This window comes from Perca flavescens, chromosome 17 (assembly GCF_004354835.1).
Source record: "Perca flavescens isolate YP-PL-M2 chromosome 17, PFLA_1.0, whole genome shotgun sequence".
NCBI classification, from domain to species: domain Eukaryota; kingdom Metazoa; phylum Chordata; class Actinopteri; order Perciformes; family Percidae; genus Perca; species Perca flavescens.
This window is the reverse complement of record NC_041347.1, coordinates 11,913,398-11,934,744: the sequence shown is the minus strand read 5'-3', so window position 1 is coordinate 11,934,744 and position 21,347 is coordinate 11,913,398. Positions and strand designations below refer to the sequence as shown.

The window sequence follows — 21,347 nt, the reverse complement described above, 5'->3', positions numbered from 1 at the left end:
TTGCTGGCTTTCCGCAGTAACCTGATTTCTTAAGAGTCAACAGTTTGCTTAATGGGGGATTGGGAGAAAAATCGGGTTAACCCGGCAAGATTATGCTGGCCATGCAAACTGTGGAAGCAGTGTGGAGGAAAGAAAAGAACAAACTTTCAGTTAAGTAAACCTACTGAAAGTAAACTTTGACCCCTGAACTTTGGCGTTTGTGTGCTCCACCTAAACACAGATTATCTCGACACCGAAGAGAACAGTGTAATTATACAGCTGCTCCTGTGGTCAGATATGCAGCACCTGGCTGTGTATCCAGCAGTTGTGCGTTTGTGTGTTCGTTGTGTTTTGGCTCGAGCCCATGCAGCTCTGTGCTGAACTGCAAGTGGCCCTACAGTCCCGTTTACATTTCAGAGAGGTTCCGAGGGTTTTCAGTAAACATAGCCTAGGGGAAGGTTAGCAGCGAATGAACACACAGTGTTGCTGCTAGGCATTGTAAGAATTAGAGACCTCGGGTTAGGATCCTAACATCATGTCTGGGACATTGTTTGCTTGACTGCTTTATGAAATCTCCTTAGCTCTTTCTTCTTTTTAAAGAAGGCAGTAAACTCATATAAAGGCTAGCATTCATTGTCAAATGTGCTGCTGTCCCTCTAGCTCTGGATCCCACCCCCTGTGGCTAACCTCCAAACGTCCACAGCTTTCAATACACTTTAGCCGAGAGAGCGGTTGATCTCCACCACATTGACAGACAGTACGATTACAGAAGCAAGAGAAAAAAAAAAAAAAAAAAAAAAAAAAAGAAATCAGGCCACTGTCACTCCAGATCATTATCCTCAGTCAACAGCCTTTACAAATTGCATAAAAGGAAGGCTAGTCACAATGATGTTGCAAAGAAAGAGGAAAAAAAAAAAAAAATAAAGTGAAATGGAATATACTTCTCTAACTTCGAATTAGCTGTGCTTGGCTGGGCCGGTGCTCTTTAAAAACGCATCATACCGCTGCTGTAGCAGCCCAGAGAACAAGAAAAAGGCCAGGCTGACTGCCAGCCCTGCACAGTTCAGCTCCTCTCTGCTTTAGCCTTCCCTTCCACTTTGTGTAAAGGGTTTCCCATACACACCACTAACTCCAGTATCCAAGGCTTGTCTAAAATAGTCCCAGAGAAGTGACTAGAAGTGGAAGTCTTTGCTAACAGGAAGTTACATGAATAGGCCAAAGGCAACATCAAGTACAGACATTTTTGTGCTTCAGTAAGTGGATACAAGGGCTTCATATTAATGTCCCGGTTTAATGGTGTGCGTAATTTAAAAGTACAATCTCAACTGAAGTAAGAAACTAAGAAAATATTTCTGTTTCAAGGATATTGAAAAGGAAGTGTAATGTTTATTGGAACCAAATGAATAAAAAAAGACTTGGAAGAAAATGCCTCGGATTTCTTTCTAGCCAACACTTAAAAGATTTTGATGGCTTTGCCGCTGCTGTCAAATAAAATAACAAAATCTGAATAATATATTGCATCACACCACTTCAAAATACACACTGAAAATAAAACTGCAAATGGCCAAAGCTTTTTTTTTTTAATAGTTCTGGGATTCCCAGTGCAAACCACATACATTCATCCGATTTATGGATCAGCGGAAACACAGAGAATAACATTCTCCCACCCAACATGTTTCGTCAGCGCTTTTAAAAACACAATGACAGACTACAGACCATGACCAGACTTTCTAATTTGTCTCATGTCAGTGAACTGGCAACATAAAAGGAACCAACAAAAAAACAGACACTTTCTCACCATTGATAAAGGGGTTGTTTGGGAGAAAGTTCCTTCCTGTAAAAAGGCTGATACTCAGAAAACATGTACATTCCCGTTTGGACGTGCTGCACACAAAGCAGAATGGGCCGCCTCACAACAACAAAAAGCAGCCTCTGTCAAACAGCATAGATCAGTAGAATTCAACTACACTTTTTTCTTTTATTCTTAATGTCCATTAATTATTTATACTGTTAGGAAATAAAGCTTATGGAAACTGCCTTACAGTATATAGTGTGATGTCCATTTCACTAGTTTATGTAGATTTGGCATACTCAACCACACTGGAAGCACTGCAGCGCACAGGTGAGGTTAAGTGAAGGATACTGGCTCCAGCAGCAATGCCTCGATGGCTCACACACTCGCACACACACTTGCACACACACGCACGCATGCAAACACCCTAAAGCTGAGCACTTTATGGCACATCTGTCACGGCTCTGCTCCATTTGACTTGTTAATTACAATCAACCTCTATCAGAAACAAGTCGGCGTGCTTTTACGCTTTAAAACAACTCATCCGATGACCATGTGCTCCTTGGCTCACCCGGGGTCAATTAAACAGTCAAGGGCACAGATGTTTGCATAGGGGGGTTTCGTGCTGGATTGGCCTACATTTTAGGACTACAGGTTTATTTGACTGTACCTTCAAAATGGCAAATATTACATAAATAGAGATTATGAAATAAATAATCCTATGAATAATACAGAACAATCATAATTAAAGTGTGAAATGATTCCATCCATCCATCTCATCCAACAATTAGGGGCCATCCACACAGAAACGCTTTTGGGTGTAAACGCACGCGTTTTGCATCGTTTTGGCCGATCGTCCAAACGAATCCTGTAAACGCACTGCCTAAAGACGCACTTTTTTGAAGCCTTTGAAAACACCGCCCTTGCGTCTTTGTTTGGACAGCGAAGCCGCATACTTGCGTATCGATGAGGTCATCGCCACACCCCTCAACCTCTATCCGTTGACCTCTTATCCCATGACGACGTCTCATAACAACAACAACAACAACAACAGCGGACTACATGCTTGTGTTCCTGCTGGAGAAGATATTGAGCCTATTAGGGTTACTAGGGCTGTTTGGTTTCTTCTTCTACGGTCGGTTTCTATACAGCGCGCAAGCTTTATGTGCATGCTCCTCTTCTTGTCCGTTTTTGGTGAATTTCTGTAGCAGAAACAGCGCCACCCATAGGCCTGGAATATGAAGCAGCGTGTTGAGACATTTACAAATGGATAACGTACTAATTTTAGTACGTGTGGACATGGCCTTAAACTCAACTCCGTTTATTCATTATCTTATCCTTCTTTTTGGCAGGTGATTGGTTGAGGGGGGGGGGGCTGAACTTATTGGTTCATTTACATATTTCCCTGTATTTGCAGGTTTATTTTACACCTCTGTGTATCACAGACTGTAATTTTAGAGTTCCATACCTGACACATTTACCAAGGTGCGATTGTCTAAAGACAGAGAGAAAGTCTACAGAGGCGGCAATGGCATGCAGTCAGGACTCTGACTGTGTCACCCACACCCAGTCCTGTCTGCCTATTCAGACAGGCCCATTCTTTTTCGCTACAGTAGGAAGGAGGTATGCACATCGGCACTAAACCAAATCCCTTCTTATCTCCCATTGGAGGCTGGCCGCGGTCACAAAGGTCAGCAGTCCCGATTGTCTGGGCCTGTTGAGGGGAACACAGACCGAGTTAACCCCATGGGTCACGACTGGTCCTTGGACTCCGTGGCAATCGGGTTAATGACTGGCCAACACTCAGTCTCTCCATTGTAACCCAGTGACAGACATGTAGACAAAACATGTAAGGAGGGTCAGCAACTTTTGGTGGCCTTTTCCCCAACATTCCTGATATGGACACTAATGAGTCCCTAAGGGAACAGGAGGTGCAGACATAATTCATCTTGCAAAGACACATTTGTCCTATATGCTGGAGAATTGCAAATCCATAATGCATGAACATTATGTTTTTTGGAGTGAGATAGCTAAAGGATTGGCTTGGTGAAAGAAAGAGTGGTCCTACCTGCTCACATCTCTGACGAGTGGTATTTGCACTGGGTAGAAATGCCTAAATAAAACCATTGCGCATTCACACCAAGGAACAAGACTAATGGATTTAGTGCAAAGCCGTGAGGTTCCGATTTGGCTCTATTTTGAGGTTTAACTTAATGATCAACCCAAAGGTATAAATGCACTTTATTCCAGTAAGGATAACCAGAGGGGTGAGGTGAGTGCATAGCAAAATATCTAATTTTTTTAATTCTTTGGAAAATATGACAAATAGGGCTGCACAATATTTGTTTTTATTATGGTCATCGCCATATTTATTTGCGCAAAAAACATATCGAAAGACGGTGACACATTGCGAAAGACACACAAAAGATTTTTTTGTTAGTTGAAAGAGAGTATTAGTAAAAAACTGCACTTGTACTATACTATGTAACTATTGTTTTTATTAGTATACAGCAGATAGGCAGAACTGAGTACACTTCTACATTGGTATATTTAAATTGCAAGTAATATCATTATTGTGATATTAAACAGGTTATTGCATATCACATTTTCTTTATAGCAGGCAGCCCCAATGACAATGATGGTCCTTCATAAACTGAGATGACCCACATTTTGCCATTGTGTCCAAGACCAAAGAGATTATCCGAAGGATTAATGATTTTCTTTCAGATGGATGGGTCAACTGTCCTAACCCTAAATAACATCTGTAAGCCACAACAGTGAGATCATATGTAGCTCCGTCTGTCAGTCTTCTGTAGGATAGTTGGAGCTTAGTCCAGAACATCATATGAGGTTTCAAAATTTCATTGTAAGGCAGTGAGGTCCAAGCCGGTCTTAGCAAGCCTTTAGATGTTTTCATGATCAACAGAAATAATATCTAATGCGTGGATAAAGTGCAATATATATATCGTTACTTATGCACCATCTGCACTGCAACAAAAGGGCTTCAACACAGCTGTAATAAGAATATGGGGAAGCATTTATCATCCATTGCTCTGGCTGAAGTATTGAGATGTCTAATCTTTTCCATTTATGGTCTAGCTACACATAAGCCAGCAGTGATGGCAAAGGCCATCATCTGAGGGCTCAAACCTTGTTCTCCCCTCTGCCCCCCAGATAACACCACCTACTTAGTCCTTCAGACGCTCGGCTGTGTGTCACCAGAGGTTGACAGGGATCGCACCAGCAATGGCGTGATCAGCATCTGACTTCTGTAACTATACCATCTGCTTTATCTAGCAGCTTCCCCTCCAGCTATGGCACTACTTTTTCACTCAAATGGTCCTGACACGACAGCAAGCCACTGGATGAGTGGCAAGAGGGTGGGAAATTAAAGTTCAGATCAAAAACAAGATGTACAAGACACAAGGGAAGGGCTAGTGTAGCAGCTACTTTACTGAAATAATAGCATTTACCTATATCATTAACATCTACTTCTGAACAAAGTCACCATGAACTTGTTCAATGGATCCATTTCTCCTTTAAAACCACAAAAAGGTACAACGCAGAAATCCCTTTAATAAAATCTACTGTATCTACTATAAGGCTTAACCACTTCTGTGAGAATCAGATTAGCCAACAACACAGCTAGTCACAAATAAACAAACAAGCAAAGCGGCACATGAGGGCGACAATCCAGATATGTCCAGAAGAAACACGCCACAGGCTTTTAACATCTCATTTGAGCATATCACATAAAGAGTAGAAATATGGTGCTGCGAAGGGCTGTTGGCGTCTTCCTGTGGTTCCCTGGAATGCATGCTGACATATGCCAGCGCCTGAGCAAGCTGTTAAACATGCAGTCTTAAGGCTATTAAATTGATTACGCATGGGAAGTCGTTTAATGTGCAGTGCGGACAAAAATGACAAATGACCCTAAGAGAACACGGCACGCTGACCTTGCAGCAGTTAAAGTCGAAAGATCCTTTGGTGACCATGTTTCAGCCTTCCTTAGGGAATCATATGGAAGGCTTACGGTTACTTTTTTTTATCTCAACCTAACAGGAAGTATTGCTAGCACCGATGAGGCAAATAGATCGGTAGCCCTGCAGTGATCATCAATGCTAACCAATATCCCAAATCAAAACCGTAGTATTTGTCTATACTGTACACATTATGAACATTGCTCAGTAAACCACCCACATCCATCACAAACAGACTCCTAGTGGAACAGGAGATCAATTCATAAAAAACAACCTCATGACGGCATCTGTGCTTTCCCTGACAGTGATGAGTGGGCTTAAATCCTTCCATAAATCCAGACTGCAATCAAAACAAAGGCTGACAAAAAAGACGGAGAGAGAGCCTGGCTCTCACAACAGGAGCAGGCAGCATGTGATCCCCTGTCTGCTGGTTGGTTGGGTTTGAAGCAACAGGATTTGGTTGGGAGGCCCATTGTGAATCCTGGTTAGCCAGCCTGCCGGTCAGCCAGCACAGACCAGATCAGGCTTCCTGATCCTCGTCACATGCATGGGGTGTGGGATCTGTTGGAAAGGGGGGCGCCACATGGTTTGGCATGCTTCTATGGTACAATGAGAAAAATGCATCAATGTGGTCTGAACCTAAGTCCTTTAGCCGTTTTTTCCCCCCCTTCTACTGTTACAAATCCTGACCAGTCAGCACACCCGTAGCAAAGCACCGTGGGAACAATGACCAACAAGTGGAAAGACTAGGGGACAGTGTCAGGCGCACTGGGGGAAGTGGTGTAACAGCAAGACTGAAACCAGCCACTCCTGTTAAGTAATTTCCCAAACCTTAAGAAAGCCCCCAAACAGTTCTGTGTTATGGTAATGTCTTCACAGGCAAGCACAACATCCCGGCTGTAACTCTAGTGGGGCGTCTCCAAGCCCACTAGGCCAGAAGACATCCTAACCAGCTCTGCAATGACAAGAACTGGATATAGCCTGTGGGCATGACACAGGAAGCCGTTCCTCTGCCAATCTTGACAGTTGCCTTATTGTTCAGCTGAGCCCACATTGTGCTCATAACTTTATTTTGAAGGACATATATATCCGGCTCAATTACCCTTTGTCTGGTTAGCCATGCAGAAGCCGCTGTTAGAAATAGATAAGAACATTATTCTTCTTCAGGGTCCTGTCTGTGCCCTATTGATGGTAGAACGCAACAGATCTTTCCTTGGCACTGTCATTATCATGGCTGCTGAATAGGTCTGCCTCTAGGAGTGTGCTGCTGGCAGTGGGTGAGATGGGGTACCTAGGCAGGCTAATTTTTAAACTACATTAGGGAAGAGCTCATCTTTAATCTGTTTTCCCTTCTGTAATGTAACAAAAACAGAATATCCAAATCGGAAATTGGAATTTCAAAATCACTCAAAGATGCAACCACATAATGAGGAAAGACCATCCAATCCAATCTCAACTGGACATCAACAGACAACAACTAATATAAATATTTGTATGAACACAGCAGATTAACAGGGTTGTGTTTTGCTTCTGTGCACAATAATACCAAATTATTCACACGTCACTACATTTGTCTCAATGCCCATTCAGAAGAGTGGTCAAAAATTGCCTCTCTGATTTGCAGACCTGACAGCTTGAGTTAAGCCAAGTATGTTAAAGGAAAATATGTTAAATGTAATACCAGGCCATGAACATACTGGAGTCATCTTAAAACACTCCTGTGCCTAAAACTAATCTTTTCCAGACATAAAACCCTGTGAAAAATAATGGTGTCTTATTGATTTTAACGCTCCAGGACAAATAACTCTTTATGCTTGATCTGTTCAGATAGGAGATGTGAGGCCAGCAGGACAGAAATCCAGAGCACTAAAAATGAAACAATGGAAACTTGAGTTTACACTCAAGAGCACCTATTTGTTGTGTCTGCAGCTGGCCAACAGCAGAGGAATGGGTCTAGCCTATTTGTTTCCCTTTATTGGGAAGTTAGTTAGTATCGAGGCTTGACTTCCTGCAGGAAGACAGCAAAGGATACGGTGCTGGACGACAAACAACATTTGATTTGTTTACTCTCCCAGTGGAGTATACAGTACATTGTATGCTGAATAGGCCACTAGAAGCAGCAAGTCGTGAGGCACGATTGTAGGCTACATGCTGTGTACAAGCAGACTGCCAGATAATGTGTACAGAGAATCAAAACAAATCTGATGTTAGGGGAAATTGTTCTTTGTCTGAACATACTGACAAGCTCCCACTGCTGCAAGAAGTAAAGCTACCCCAAATAAGAACACAATACAACAGGAAAGCACAGCAGAGTGTGTGATTTTCGTTGACCACTACTTACATGTTGTTGTTTTTTTTATATATAATCCACTCTGGGCTAAATCACAACAATTAAATATGGCCTGTAATACTATAGCTGGGCCTCACCTAGTGAGCATGTGAAGGCTTTAATTATCCATGACCAGCCGGACAATGATGCCTTTATCGCCCCCCACCGTTTTCATGGAAGCACTCCACTAAACAAATCCATTCAAACATATTTCCGTGCAGATCCAGTCCAATTACCCCCACGCGCACGCACGCACCACCACAACCATTACCAAAAATATGACGACAACGTATAGGCCGTCATTAACAGCAAAAAAGTGTTTTTAATATGAATGCAAAATGTAATATATTTTATTTTGCATTGAATTCAGTGATACGTGAAGCTAACATGCTCCTTGGTAAATAAACAAACAAACAAACGAGTATAAGTCAACGGCACCATTTAAGACACTATAGGCTATAGACCACCGCTAAAACATCATATCCTCCAGTTCTTTTATATTTGCCCCTTACATTATACAAGCGCTTCGGTGCCTGGAAGTAACTTTATCCTTTGTGTTCACCATTACCATCGACATGCCAGTGACTTTCTCCGCCTTTCGCTACTCTCACTGCGTGCGGCGCTCCACACTTTTAGCTGTGCAGCCCTACTTAGTTTGTTGTTCGGCTCGGAGGGAGACAATGACACTGTACGGTCTTACCTCAAAATGTGAGCAGTGTCCTGTCCAGGCTGCGACGGGGATAGTTATCCTTACTGGGGTAAAACCAGTTGAAGCTGTGGTGGTCGGACTCGCATCTCTCTCTTGCGGTGTCAGCCTCCAGGCTCAGACCGAAGTGGCACAGACCGTAGCGATATCCATCCAGCACCTATCTCCGTGATGACAACACGCCAGGAAAAAGACTCCGCCCATCCGACGCCTGTGAACTCTGCAGTTCAATGGTGTCCGTACACAACACAGACGGTTATTATAGGTTTGTTGGTTGATATTTAAGGGAGACTAACAGGCTAAGTTCCACTACAGGAGACTAAAGGCGAATAATGAGCCTGTCATGTAAACTAAAGTCCGGTGGCCTTTTTGCCATTCACCACAATGCTATTTTAGTCTATAACCCCAGGAAGTCCTACAGTGGCACCATCTGGTGAACTGGAGAAAAGTTGCTCACTCAAACTGTAGACTATCTGAAAAAATCCCTTTATAAATCATATCGAAGTGTGCTTATAATGTGTGTTGTTTTTGTAGTTAACGTTACATGTAGCCATAGACTGTATAAAATAGCCTAGCCTATTCTGTCTTTTTTTCTTCTATTTTTCTTTTTATTTATTTTAGATACACGCTTCCTAAATTATTTACACAAACAATTCCCTATTTGTTAACACATAACTAAAGAACAGCACTTTTACAATTCACAATTATTGACATTTAAGACAGACATTCTAATCAGTGCTAGAGGACAAGGACCCATAGACAGCATATAAGCAATTGGACCACTTCAACTACATCCCCCAGGTATCCCATTGTATGACGCAAAATGCTCGCGACAGCTGTTTCCATGGAGCCGATAGAAGCTGGATTAGCTTGTTGAGTTTTTTGTTGTTGTTGTTGTCGTCGTCGTCACGCGGCTTTCGGGATGTCAGGACGACAAAATAGCGATCATTTGGAGACTCTGTTTTCATTCGAGCTTCTGGTGGAATCTATCCGAATCGATAAAGACAGTCAACTTTCCGACGAGCTGGCTCTAGGAGTACGACTGCTGGATTTTCCGACGCTGCTCATTTATCAGCCTCAACAGGGCAGTGGTGGCATTAAACAACAAGATCAGCATGGGAAGGATCAACAGGGAGAACAGTACGCCTTCAACAGGGGGAAGTCTTGCTTCTTCAAAATGAACCTGAACTCACTGCATGCCCATCTGTCTAACACCCCTCTCTATGCTATGGTGTTGGATGTGAAAGAAGAGATGCCCAAATTAGTTGGTACCTCACTCGTCTCACTGGCGAACGCGGTGGACAGAATCAGGCAGGATGTGACCGAACGTGGGGTTTCTGCTCCCTCGTCCCACGGCCAGAGGGGTGTTGTTGATGTATGCAACCTCACGGGGCAGAAAACTGGATCGATTTCCCTGAGTTACAAACTGCTAAGTCTGGGAGCTAGTTTACTGCCACATATGACAGAAAGGAGGGGTCTTGAAAGCACCAGTGTACACCGAGGACAACGTGTACAACAAAACGTCACAGAATCACGGCCCCTTGACTGTGGGAATGTCTATTCACCCGCACCGGACAAGCCTGGTGTTAGCGGAAACATTCCAAACAACAAATCATCGAATGAGAACACCTTGATGAATGAGGATCAACAGGACAACGGTGTTTGTGTTGCTGCGCAGGCTGACCACAAGCCAAGAAGCCAAATTATGCCTCAGGCCCACCGAGAAACGGAAAACAACGTTGAAGAAGATTCAGCTATATTTTGCCCGCCGCATCTCTTCTACAATAATTGTGCAGAGGAAAAAAGCAAAACTGAAGGCGGGGAATGCAAGTTACTGAATCTAGTCTCGGAGGCTTTTACATTCGAAGACACAGAGGAAGAGACAGGTGAAAATACAACCGAAGGTACGGGTTCTCCAGTGATGGAGCAGGGCGTTAGACGTGATGGAAATACGCCAAGGAACCAAGAAACAAGTGGGGGGACTCAAAATGTCCTCGGGGAATCCTTACGACAGTTGCCTCTACTGAACGCTCTTCTTGTTGAGTTGGCACAGTTGAATGGCCAGAACCCCCACCAGCCCTTGTCTGTTCATCCCAATCTATCTTGGATTTACAGGCCCGCTTCCACGGAGCCTTCAGCTGGGAATTTGAACACACAAAGAGAGGCGCAAACAAAATCGCTGAAGAAAACCAGACAGGGGACTAGTCCCCACTTAAAACATTTACATCCCCCCAGATACTGTTCTACACCAGTAGTTAGGCCTGCGTCTGTTAAAGTGAATGACAAACAAGAAGAGGCTTTGATTGAGCGTAAACGCTCCAGTAAAGCTCCTCGGAAGAAGCTTGTATATGGTACAACTAAAACATTCAATCTAAGGCTGAAGCTAATTTCTCCTCTTAAAGTAAAACGGCATGAATGCATGGACTTCATACAGGATGAAACACAGTCAAGGATGGGCAAAGGAAAGGCGATGTCAAGTGATGAGATCGCAAAGTCCAGCAAAAGAAAATCCGTATTAAATCAGAGATCCAGTCTAAACGAGAACGTTGAAACAATGATGCAAAGCGTCACCGTGGGCTCTGCACTACAAGAAACGATACACAAACAGAGAACCCTGCATGGGAAAATCCAGGGTGAACAAGACCGGGACTCTCAGGGAATTTCAGACAGATCTTCCCTTTCTGAAAGGGACTTGAAATGTATTCGCATCCCCAGTGTGGCTGGTGACACCGTTTCCCAAAACAAAGCCAAAAAGGAGCATCACAGCGAATCCAATCAAGGCAAATCCCACTCTGAATCCGACCGGCACAGAGAGAACACGGAATCTTCAGGAAGCAGCGGACGCAGCAGCCCCAAATCTTCATTTCCAGACTCCAGCGGGGAAGAAAACGAGGAGGCAGACTACGCCGATGACTTTAACAGCCTGGAGCCCAGCGATGCCTACTCCTGCTCCCCTGACCCCGCGAGTAGCCCCGAGCCCTCTAGCGCCAAGACCCCGCGGCCTCCCGTCTGCCCCGAGTCCCGCAGCTCTGAAGGTCTGCAGAAGAGAGCGGCCCTCCCCGTGCCCATCAAAGCCCCCAGCTCTCCACAGCGTGCTCTGAGGGGCACGCACATCATCCGACCTCGAACCCACGCCTCGGCGCTCAGCGTCTCCTCCGATGACAGTGACAGAGACGCCGGGTCGGCTTCCTTACAAACCGTACGCTCCAGGAAACAGATGGCCGAGAGTAGTAGAGTGGAAAGGAGCGCTGAGGGTGTCATGTCGTCGAGGGGTCAAAGGAGCGGGTCCACCAAGAGCAGCGGTTCTGTTCGAGGATTTTCTGCAGAATCGATATCCCGCTTTGAACCGCAAGACGTAGAGGAACTGGAGGATGAGCTTGGATCTCTGGATTTCAAAAAGGAGTACCAGCATATCTCTGAGCTAGTGGCCAACAAACTCCCTGGTTACACTATGTAAAGAAACAATAAAGAATACCACTTTATGGTAACATCGAGGCTACACTATCTCCCCTGATTAGGTGAAACAGAAGAGTATTTGTGTACATGTTCCTTTCAGTTATGATGTCTGACAACTTCTTTGAATAAAAACAAGCTTTTTGTGGAAATAATGTGATCGTTTTACATCTTTATCACTCAGTTAATACTAGGCCACTGGACATTTGCATAAATTGTTGGACCCGTCTTTCAGTGACCTATAAGAGGATGGGCAATCTCTCTGTGCACACCGTTTATGCAAATTGTTTGATTTAGTAAGCTCCTCATTTCCAGTCGAGTTGTCACAAGCTGAAAATCTTCCAGAGCACCTAAGGCAGCTCCTGATTTCAGGGTTTTGCCTTGCCTACTTTGCATTTTCCCCTTGATAATATTTGATAAGCAAAAGAGAGACGGCTATTTTGTTCATTTTAAAACCGGTGTGGTGGGTTTTTGTGCGACACAGTTGTGTTTGTGATATCTGTGGCAGTTTTGGGGGTTTCAGTGGGACAACTGCACCTTACTAATTTGCACTGGTGGTCATTAATTATCATAATTAAGTATATATATATATATATATATATATATATATATATATATATATATATATATATATATATATATATATATACACACATATACACACATACACACACACTCAAGTACTGTAATTAAGTAGAATTCTAAGGTACCTGTACTTAGAGTATCTCAATTGTATGCTACTTTACAATTATACTCCTATATTTCAGAGGGAACTACTGTACCTTTTACTGTACTACATTTATTTGACAGCTCTAAGCATTGTTATACAATATGTAACCAAAAATATGCAACATAGTTAAAATTAGACTAGTTCCTCCTCGACCAGCTATGATTTTAAACTTGCAATATGCATTAGTAATATTAATCCAATCAAATAATGTAAAACACTGCATAATTAGTACTTTATGGAGTATTTTGTACACAGTGGTATTGCTCTTTTTACTGAAGTTAAACTGTAAGTGTGGTGTTTCCATATTCCTACTGTCTGGTTTTCATCGTTGACTGTTTTTTACTGAGATATTTGAAGGTTATAAATTAGACCTTGTTTAACTAGTGTTTTACATTATCCACCGATGTTAAATTTGCTTGTTAAATAAACTAAATCCTAATTTGTTAGAATTATTAAATAATCTTAAATATATCTAGTCCTTTACTTAAGAATTTTGAGTTACTAGTTAGTACTTTTCTTGAGTATTTCCATTTGCTGGACTTATACCTCTACTCCACTACATTTCAGAGGCAAATGTTGTACTTTTCACTCCAGTACATGTATTTAATACCTTTAATTACTAGTTATATTGTAGATTCAGATGACTATTACAAAATATAATTTAAAAATACATTATGATGTATTATTCTGAACAAAGGAGACTTGACTGCTACCTGGCAGTGTATATAGTAAAAAATATGCGCCACATTAGACATTATTCTGAAAGGGGCCATTCTGCAAAATCAGTACTTTTACTTTTAGTATATTTTGATGCTAATACTTTTACTAATAGTAATACTGGGATATTGCTACTCCTACTTAAGTAAAAGATGAGTACTTCTTCCACCACTGAATGTGCTCAGGCTCAAATAAAGTTCTGAGGCGTAGTGCCTCCTACCGCGCATGCGTCAACTCGATGTGTACGGAAGAGCTGTAGCAGCATGTTGGACGGTGTAAAACTGAAATGTTCAAACACGTTTTTCTGACGGGACCTCCAGGTAACACTTAACAGCCCGCGTGTTCGCTGCTGTCGAAGCTACAGTCGCTGTAAATCCAGACCAGTCAGTCAGCTGTCTGAACCCAGTGTCCCAGACAGTAGCTACATGTTTAGCTAACTTACGTTGGTTCTGATGAAAGTTAGCTTGTTTTTTGTTATTTTTGTACGGATAATATCGCGTTACAGACCTTTTTCACAGCAGACACGTTGACATGTCGTAGTAGGAAAAGCACAGGTGTATTCAAAACCATTAATGATGGCTGCATTCCACTTAGGAGAGGCCCTGGTATTGTTCATGCTGACTCACTGAAACAGCTTACTGGGACACTTGATTGAATTGAGCCATCATTAAGGTTATCAATTTCAGCTGTGCTGTTCCTACTATGACAAGCCAAAATGTCTGTTGTGAAGAAGGTCCATAGCCTACTGGTAACTTTTAACTTTTAACTTTTTTGTGTAACAAATTTTTATTGGTTTTCAACAGAAACACAAATTATACATTTTGCTATCATGTCAGTAACAGAGATATAGATAAAATAAAAAAATAAATATATATACGTATTAACTAGGTATTTATCCTATTGCTTTAAATGTCCTTCCACACAATAACGACACGTCCATATGAACAAAATTACAATTTTAAATACTATTTTGACTGCTTTTTAGTCAATATGATGTTATGTTCATTTTGAAGACTCCTTACTGGCTATGAATAAAGGATGCTAGCATCATTAATGGATGGATTAAACGTGTCCTAACATTATAGAGTACCCCCAATTTCGAATTGTGATACAGCCTAACAGTTGTTTTACAATGTCTCTTGTTTTGCTTACAGGTGTGGGGAAAACCACTCTGGTCCAGAAAGCCTGTGAGGCTTTAGTGTCCTCCGGAGTGGGAGTTGAAGGGTTTTACACCGAGGAGGTCAGGGAGGGAGGCCGGAGAGTCGGCTTTGATGTGGTCACTGTGGCAGGAGAGAGGGGCCACCTGTCCAGAATCAGGTAGCAGGGTTGTCCTCCTATCAAGAACTACCTGCTCTCTTTTATCGTGCTGCTTTTGAGTAACTTTTACCTGATTTTTTTTTTTTTTTTTTTTTTACAGAGATGTTGCCGGTTCATCTCATGGCAGACGGGAATACACAGTTGGGCAGTATGTGGTTGACTTGCCTTCGTTTGAAAACCTGGCTCTCCCCCTCTTCAGACATGTAAGACCGCAGCACATGCTTTTAAGACTCACCGTCGATCGATAGATCACAGTAAGCAAAACACTCCCTTTTCTCCTCCACTTAACAACTCATCAAACCTTTGATTTTTCTCCGAATTGATGGAATAATTGAAAGCTTGCAAACACATAAATTCCAGAGTGACATTTTTAGTGTTCGTGGTGCCGTCTGGCTGTCACTGACCGTGATTAATCCGGCATGTAAAGTGAGCCTGGAGTGACGCCTACACATGTGCTGTAAAGGAAGGTGTCTGTGCCTTGGCGGCAGCATATTCCACTTTCATCTGACTTGAAGCGTCTCTGTAATCACTGCTGATCACCCGTTGCGTGTAACATACAAACAGTGACACAGGCATGCTATCTGAGACATTAACACGAAGAGCGTTTACCACATGTTAGATTAGCCACATGGCCTACCTATGAAACCTTTTTTTTTTTTTTTTTTTCAATAAATTTCTAAATACTGAACCGGGGTGCTTTTATTTATGCATGCTCATGCTTAATGCTAACATCCCTCATCTCCAGGTAGGACCAGCAGATGGGGGCAGCAGGAAGGTGTTCGTCATTGATGAGATTGGCAAAATGGAGCTGTTCAGCCAGTCGTTCATCAGGGCAGTGAGACAGACTTTAGATAGCTCCTCTTGCACCATCCTGGGCACCATCCCCATTCCCAAGGGTAAACCTCTAGGTCTCGTGGAAGAGGTGCGGAGCAGCAGAGATGTCAAGGTCTTCACTGTGAGTACAAACACCAGCCCACTCTCTGGGGAAGAAAAAAAAAGAAAGATATTTAGGTCAGTTTAGGAGCATTTAAGTCTCACAATAGCTATACAGTAGGACACTGTTTACACTTTATACAGTTAGGAGGGCAGTCACTCTGCCCAGTAAAGCAGAAGGGGCATTGCATTATCCCTCTCCTAAAGCAGGATTACCGCTAAATCATGCGCGACTGATTGAACAACAAAGGGTGGTCTCAAATGTCAAAATAATTTATCACGGAAGACTCGGTTATAGATATTGTCATGCAAAATACTCCCTACGATGGAGTAGTTATTATACCAAACGAGGTGATGTGTCAGTATAAGCAACATTTTGGCAAACATATGATTTTGTAATTTCACTTCTAAAACAGTAGGTCAGAGATTAGGTTGGTTATCGCAAAGTGGACCGTGTATTGTCTGAGGCTTAGGTCCTACCGGACAAGACATGTGTCACAGTTATCATTAGCACAGGCTGTATCATTTTACATTATCTGCAGACTGCCTACTTGCCATCTTTTTAATGGTTTTTGCTTATTTCTTTTCCCACGTAGGTGTCTAAGGAAAACAGAAATGCCATTCTACAAGACATTTTAGCAACACTACAAAGTTGTCTTAAACATACAAGCTAATGTGGAGATTCAGAGCCCCTAAAAGGGAAAGTGTCAGTTGTGTCAGTGTCTATACAGTACAGACAGCCAGACCTCTCCGTGAATCTACACACGCTTCTTAACAGGTTCTTGACCTAACTTGAGGGGCATACCGAGCTGCTGGAAGAGTTAGTGTGTCACATGCATGTATTTATGTACACAATTCATTTTTTTGTCTTTCTCATTCAGCCTCAAAATGGATTGCTTGCTAAATAATTGAGTGTGAGATGGAACACCGCGAGGGAATTGTTCAGTTAGTGTGTAAATATCCAGTGCTCTCCGAGTCAAAGACTGTTAGTCCTCAAAACAGCAGTTATATATTTCTTTTATTCAGCTGTGGGTTTAAAATAGACTCAAGCAAGCATTTATCATGTATTAGCTTATAATATTAATTTGTTCACTAGTACAAGTGGTGCAATTTTTTTATTTAATGTAAACGGGGCAAGCAAAGCAGTGCCCCTGTTTATTCATTTAGATATTTGCTATGGGAGCCCCCCCCCCCTTGAGTTTGTCTAGTCAACCTGAGTCAGCTCATTGAAAACCAATCAATATTTAACAGTGCAACTATGTCCAAACCTGTCATGATTTATTCATCCACTAGCATGAAGAAAAGAATAGAAAAATAGGTAGGTTTCTTTTTCTTTCTTACATTTAAAAGGTGGAAACTATTCATTTGTTCAGTGTTAGGGCAATTATGATACATACTTTCCCTCTTGTTATTATTAAACCATTTGCATAGAATAATATTATACTGAATACTCTATATACTAAACAAGATAACATGGAGCCACTGTCTTGTCCTTGTCTGAGCACGGTGTGTGATGCTGAGGAAAGAAGAGGCGCTCCCTGACTAGATAAGGGAGACATCATCGACTCTGACAAGATAACAACTGTCTCGTGATTGTATTTCACACATAAATAAGCTACTGTAGAGAGCTGTACGTTAGGTCATTGTCTATACTATTCTGTAGTGCGGAGACAGCCTCATTGTTGGGTTCTCAAGTAAAATGAACTTTAATATATCTTCAGTGGTCTCTGTCTATTATTTGATAATGAAATTATTCTAACATTCAGCAGTTACAAATGTTTTCATACTGATGATAAGCTTTAATGTTGTTTTCATACTCCGCAGCACAAATAAATATGATTTCACTTTTGTTTCAGGGGTTTTTATGCTTAATCTTGGGAGATAATGGCATTTTTATCCAAATGCAGTTGGATTACAGTAAAGGATGAAAAGGCTTACTGAATATAGGATTTCTGAAATGTCAGAGTGTATTTATGAAGGATTTATTCTAATAGCAAAGCTCAAACGAGGCCTCCGACGAGTTTTACAGCTATAGAACGAGACACGCTAACTTGAAGAGAAGTGAAGCTCACTGCAACGGCCGATACACAATCTGGCAAACTTTTCCTGACATAGTGGCTATAATCTTAATTTAAATTTCTAAATGTAGGTTTATTAGGTATATGTGAAGTAGACTAAAGTAGCTCAAGAACATTCAAGGTTTGTGGATAGTTCAGATCAGACACACTCGCTGCAAGTGGAATTTCACCGACTCTGCGTGACCTTAAAAGTCTGGCAGTTGTATCAAGGTTTTTAATAGAAACCCTCTGGCAAAGATATTTCTTTCAATACTAAAGCATCTTTAGGTCATTTCAAAGAGAAAATACATGGAAGGCTTTTTTGGCTTGTTTTAAAAAATAAATAAAAATACTGCTTGTGTAAGTGATGTGACCTGTCAGGCTGGCTGCAGAGCGAGCTGCCAGCTGTGATCTGCGTCAGACATGCTGCTGTGCCAGCATCTGTTCTGTGGCCACCGCTGACGTACCTCTGGATCTACCGGCACTGACAGTCGCTGAATTGGCTTCAAAGTCAACATGGCAACGGTCATGTTTTTTTTAACTAAAATGGAAATATGCCGTTGCATTGTTATTGTAGGCACAGGCTTACTTAACGCTCAATTAGAGTGGATGGTATGGTTCATAGTGGGGGAAAGCCAAGCAGCAGTGCTGCTGAAGGAGCGGGCTCTCCTGATTGGTAGGTGATCCTCGGCACCCTGCAGCAGGGGGAGCAGATGGGTTATGTAACAGTGAGTGACAAAGACTTTGCCAATTTTACCAATGAAAGGGTGGGTGTGGATGCATTTGATGTGATTAGCAACCATATTGTGATATTATTGGCATATCATTTACAGCAGTGATTCCCAGCCAGGGGTACGTTGAAAGAGTGTGGAGAAGCTCAACCAGATTTAAAAAAATAGAAATAAAACATTTGGTTTCTTTTATTTTAATGTTCTTTTATTTGAATAAAAACCAGCAGTTGAAATAGCTAAAAGTGTAGATAGTCAGAATATTGTTGATTAAAGGGGTACTTGAGTTCATCTGACAGGGCTGTGTGGGGTTACGTCTGGCAGAACACGTTTGAGAACCACTGATTTACAGTGTCTTAATGTGTATAAAATGTTCCGTATCATAATACCAATTTGGGATACAGAACTAAATAATTGAAATCCATAAAGATAATTATTTTTCATTTTTTTTGCACAGAAGAGAAACACTTTCCATTATCAAAAAAAACCCTCTGTATTGCATTACTATATTTTATTACAGACATATGGTCATCATGCTTAGTATTTTATATTGTTAACCCCATGCATGTGTCAATACATAACCATTGTGCAACTGTAACAATTGGATACACTGTCAGGGGACTTGAATGTATTTATGCGCCGTTAAGCCATATAGAATAATATAAGAAGTGATTTAATATCCATATCGCGGAGATGCATTCACACCATATCTGTGGGACAGATGTCTATGTGGCCCCCTGTACTCTTTATCCCTCCACACATAGAGGACACAGAAATGCAAGGAGCTTACCGACAATCCAAGACAAAAGGTAGCTTGCTGCTGGGAGGGAGGGGTAGTGGGGTGGATGGTGGGGAGCTGGGGCTTGGATGAGGACATGTCTCTCCAGTTATTGCACTTTGTGGTACCAGCCCAGGAGGCATTATGACAGCTGTAGGGGAGGGGGTACATATTATGATATATTGTCTGAAAAGCCCTTGGCCAAAATGCCAAAAACAGCTGATGAAAATCTGACATATTGTTCAAAGACCATGTGGGAGATGCACAAAAGCATGCTTCAGCTTTCCCAAAGCCGGACTTCAAATTCACCGTTTATTTCCCAAGATGATCGTGTGATTTATTGAAAGATGTGGAGCTAAAGCTTCTTAGCATCTGTGATGTCAGATTTTCTCAGTGCCAAAGCTTGCACATTGTAAGCACTTAGCTATGCTTCCTCAAATCCAGGTAATTTTATCAGCATGTACTGGGCATGTGAGTTCTCACAGTTTCTGCAACAAGGCTTTACATGGCCCACAGGCATTTCAAATATATTCTCAGAAAGCTGTAATTGAGCTTTAATTCACGTCATTGTGCTGATGGGCATAACTAAGGTCCGCTGGTCTTGACAGGTGGGCAGTTAATGTCAAATGGGATCCGAAGGCTGTGGAAATTAAGCCATTTGATCTGGGTTCCTAACCACTATTCCACCCTGCTGCCCACCACCGATGATTCCTAAACTGCTCTTCCCATTACATCACTTTCATGGGCTCCCCGGGGCTGGAGGCAGACAGTGTTGGGTTTCAAAGCTTGCATCTCGGCCCCTAGCACACCCCTCTGCAAGCCTACTTTTTGAGTCCGGGATCACAGTTCAAAGAAGCACGAGATGAAAATAACAAAGATGAATCTTTGCACCATTTCAACAAATTTCTTCCTTTGCTATTCATAAAATATGTAGCATGTATTATTTACCTATACTTATTTAGAATGAATGGGTGAACTATGATACTAAAGAGCAATCATTAACATATTCCCTGTAGAAATCTGCGATGTGTAAAGAGTCATGCATCCTTCCAGAGGACCATTTTCCAACAACAGCAGGGGAGGGGTCGTGGCCTGAGGACATCCCTCTCCTGTTACACTACCTTAATGGTTCCTTGTGATCACTCCGGATCTCTTTAAACGACTGCGGTAACCCCTGGTGAGTCACTGCTTGCTTGGCTACATAACAAAACATAGACTTTACCTCACCTTTTGGTAGGATATGTCGTGTGGGCCGTTATTAGTGGTTAGACGGGGGAAATGCGAAACAAACGAAGGGTGGAGAAGTGCGCGGGTGTTGTGTTTTGTGGTGCACACAAAACCATTGCCCAGCCATATAATCCCACACTTAAAGAGAAGAAGCCTCTATAGTGTGGTGACACACAAGCAGAGTGAGTGCATCGCTGTCTCTGCAGGGGAGGGTTGAAACCCCCACAGCTGTAAGGGAAGCAGTCAGGAGCTGTCAGCGGATGATATGGAGGTCAGAGGGCACGGAGCGGAAAAAAAAAAAAAAAGTTGGGGCGGGCGTGGTGATCAATCGATTGGCCTGGTGCTGCATCCCTCAGGGCCGCAAAGGATGTGGCTATCATTCCAAAGTTGACAGAGAGGGAAAAACACACAAGTGTCTTTATTGTGGAGGGGAAAACCCAAATGTTTGTATTCCATGCATATCAAGAAAATAGGTGCCATATGTGCAATGCAGCAACTATGTGAATTTGCTAATCATATCCTGGATGTCATTGGGGATTATTAACTTGTCTACACTAATAACATACAGATCAATGCAGTGGCACATGGACATGACTTATATGGGGATTTTGTATATTAAGA

The 21,347-nt window shown here is 42.2% G+C and overlaps 3 protein-coding genes across 6 annotated transcripts in view; 2 read left to right on the top strand and 1 right to left on the bottom strand.

The window, feature by feature from the left end:
* The window catches only part of LOC114572406 (signal-induced proliferation-associated 1-like protein 2), a 99,520-nt gene extending 85,289 nt beyond the window's left edge, over window positions 1–14,231 (bottom strand). For 3 of the 4 annotated variants that reach the window (XM_028604021.1, XM_028604020.1, XM_028604022.1), the window contains exon 1: window positions 8,781–9,093. The gene's annotated coding sequence lies outside the window, so the exon portion shown is untranslated. Of the gene's footprint in view, window positions 1–8,780; window positions 9,094–14,193 lie in introns of those variants that run through there. The other variant, XM_028604019.1, reaches the window with a different exon arrangement.
* On the top strand, window positions 9,514–12,369 carry map10 (microtubule associated protein 10). Its single transcript, XM_028604023.1, has one exon. It carries the CDS (start codon window positions 9,709–9,711, stop codon window positions 12,241–12,243), a length of 2,535 nt encoding a protein of 844 aa, XP_028459824.1. The 5' UTR covers window positions 9,514–9,708; the 3' UTR covers window positions 12,244–12,369.
* ntpcr (nucleoside-triphosphatase, cancer-related) lies at window positions 13,871–17,650 on the top strand. The gene is made up of 5 exons (XM_028604024.1): window positions 13,871–14,006; window positions 14,841–15,003; window positions 15,104–15,206; window positions 15,749–15,958; window positions 16,533–17,650. The coding sequence occupies exons 1-5, from the start codon at window positions 13,973–13,975 to the stop codon at window positions 16,608–16,610; spliced, it is 588 nt and encodes a 195-aa protein (XP_028459825.1). The 5' UTR covers window positions 13,871–13,972; the 3' UTR covers window positions 16,611–17,650.
* Window positions 17,651–21,347: the final 3,697 nt, after the last annotated feature.

Coding starts and splice junctions, on each gene's coding strand:
- map10 (XM_028604023.1), top strand. CDS start 9,709: ATGTCAGGACGACAAAATAGCGATCATTTGGAGACTCTGTTTTCATTC.
- ntpcr (XM_028604024.1), top strand. CDS start 13,973: ATGTTCAAACACGTTTTTCTGACGGGACCTCCAG. Junction 14,007..14,840: donor TTTTCTGACGGGACCTCCAG/GTAACACTTAAC, acceptor TTTTGCTTACAG/GTGTGGGGAAAACCACTCTG. Junction 15,207..15,748: donor CTCTCCCCCTCTTCAGACAT/GTAAGACCGCAG, acceptor CCTCATCTCCAG/GTAGGACCAGCAGATGGGGG.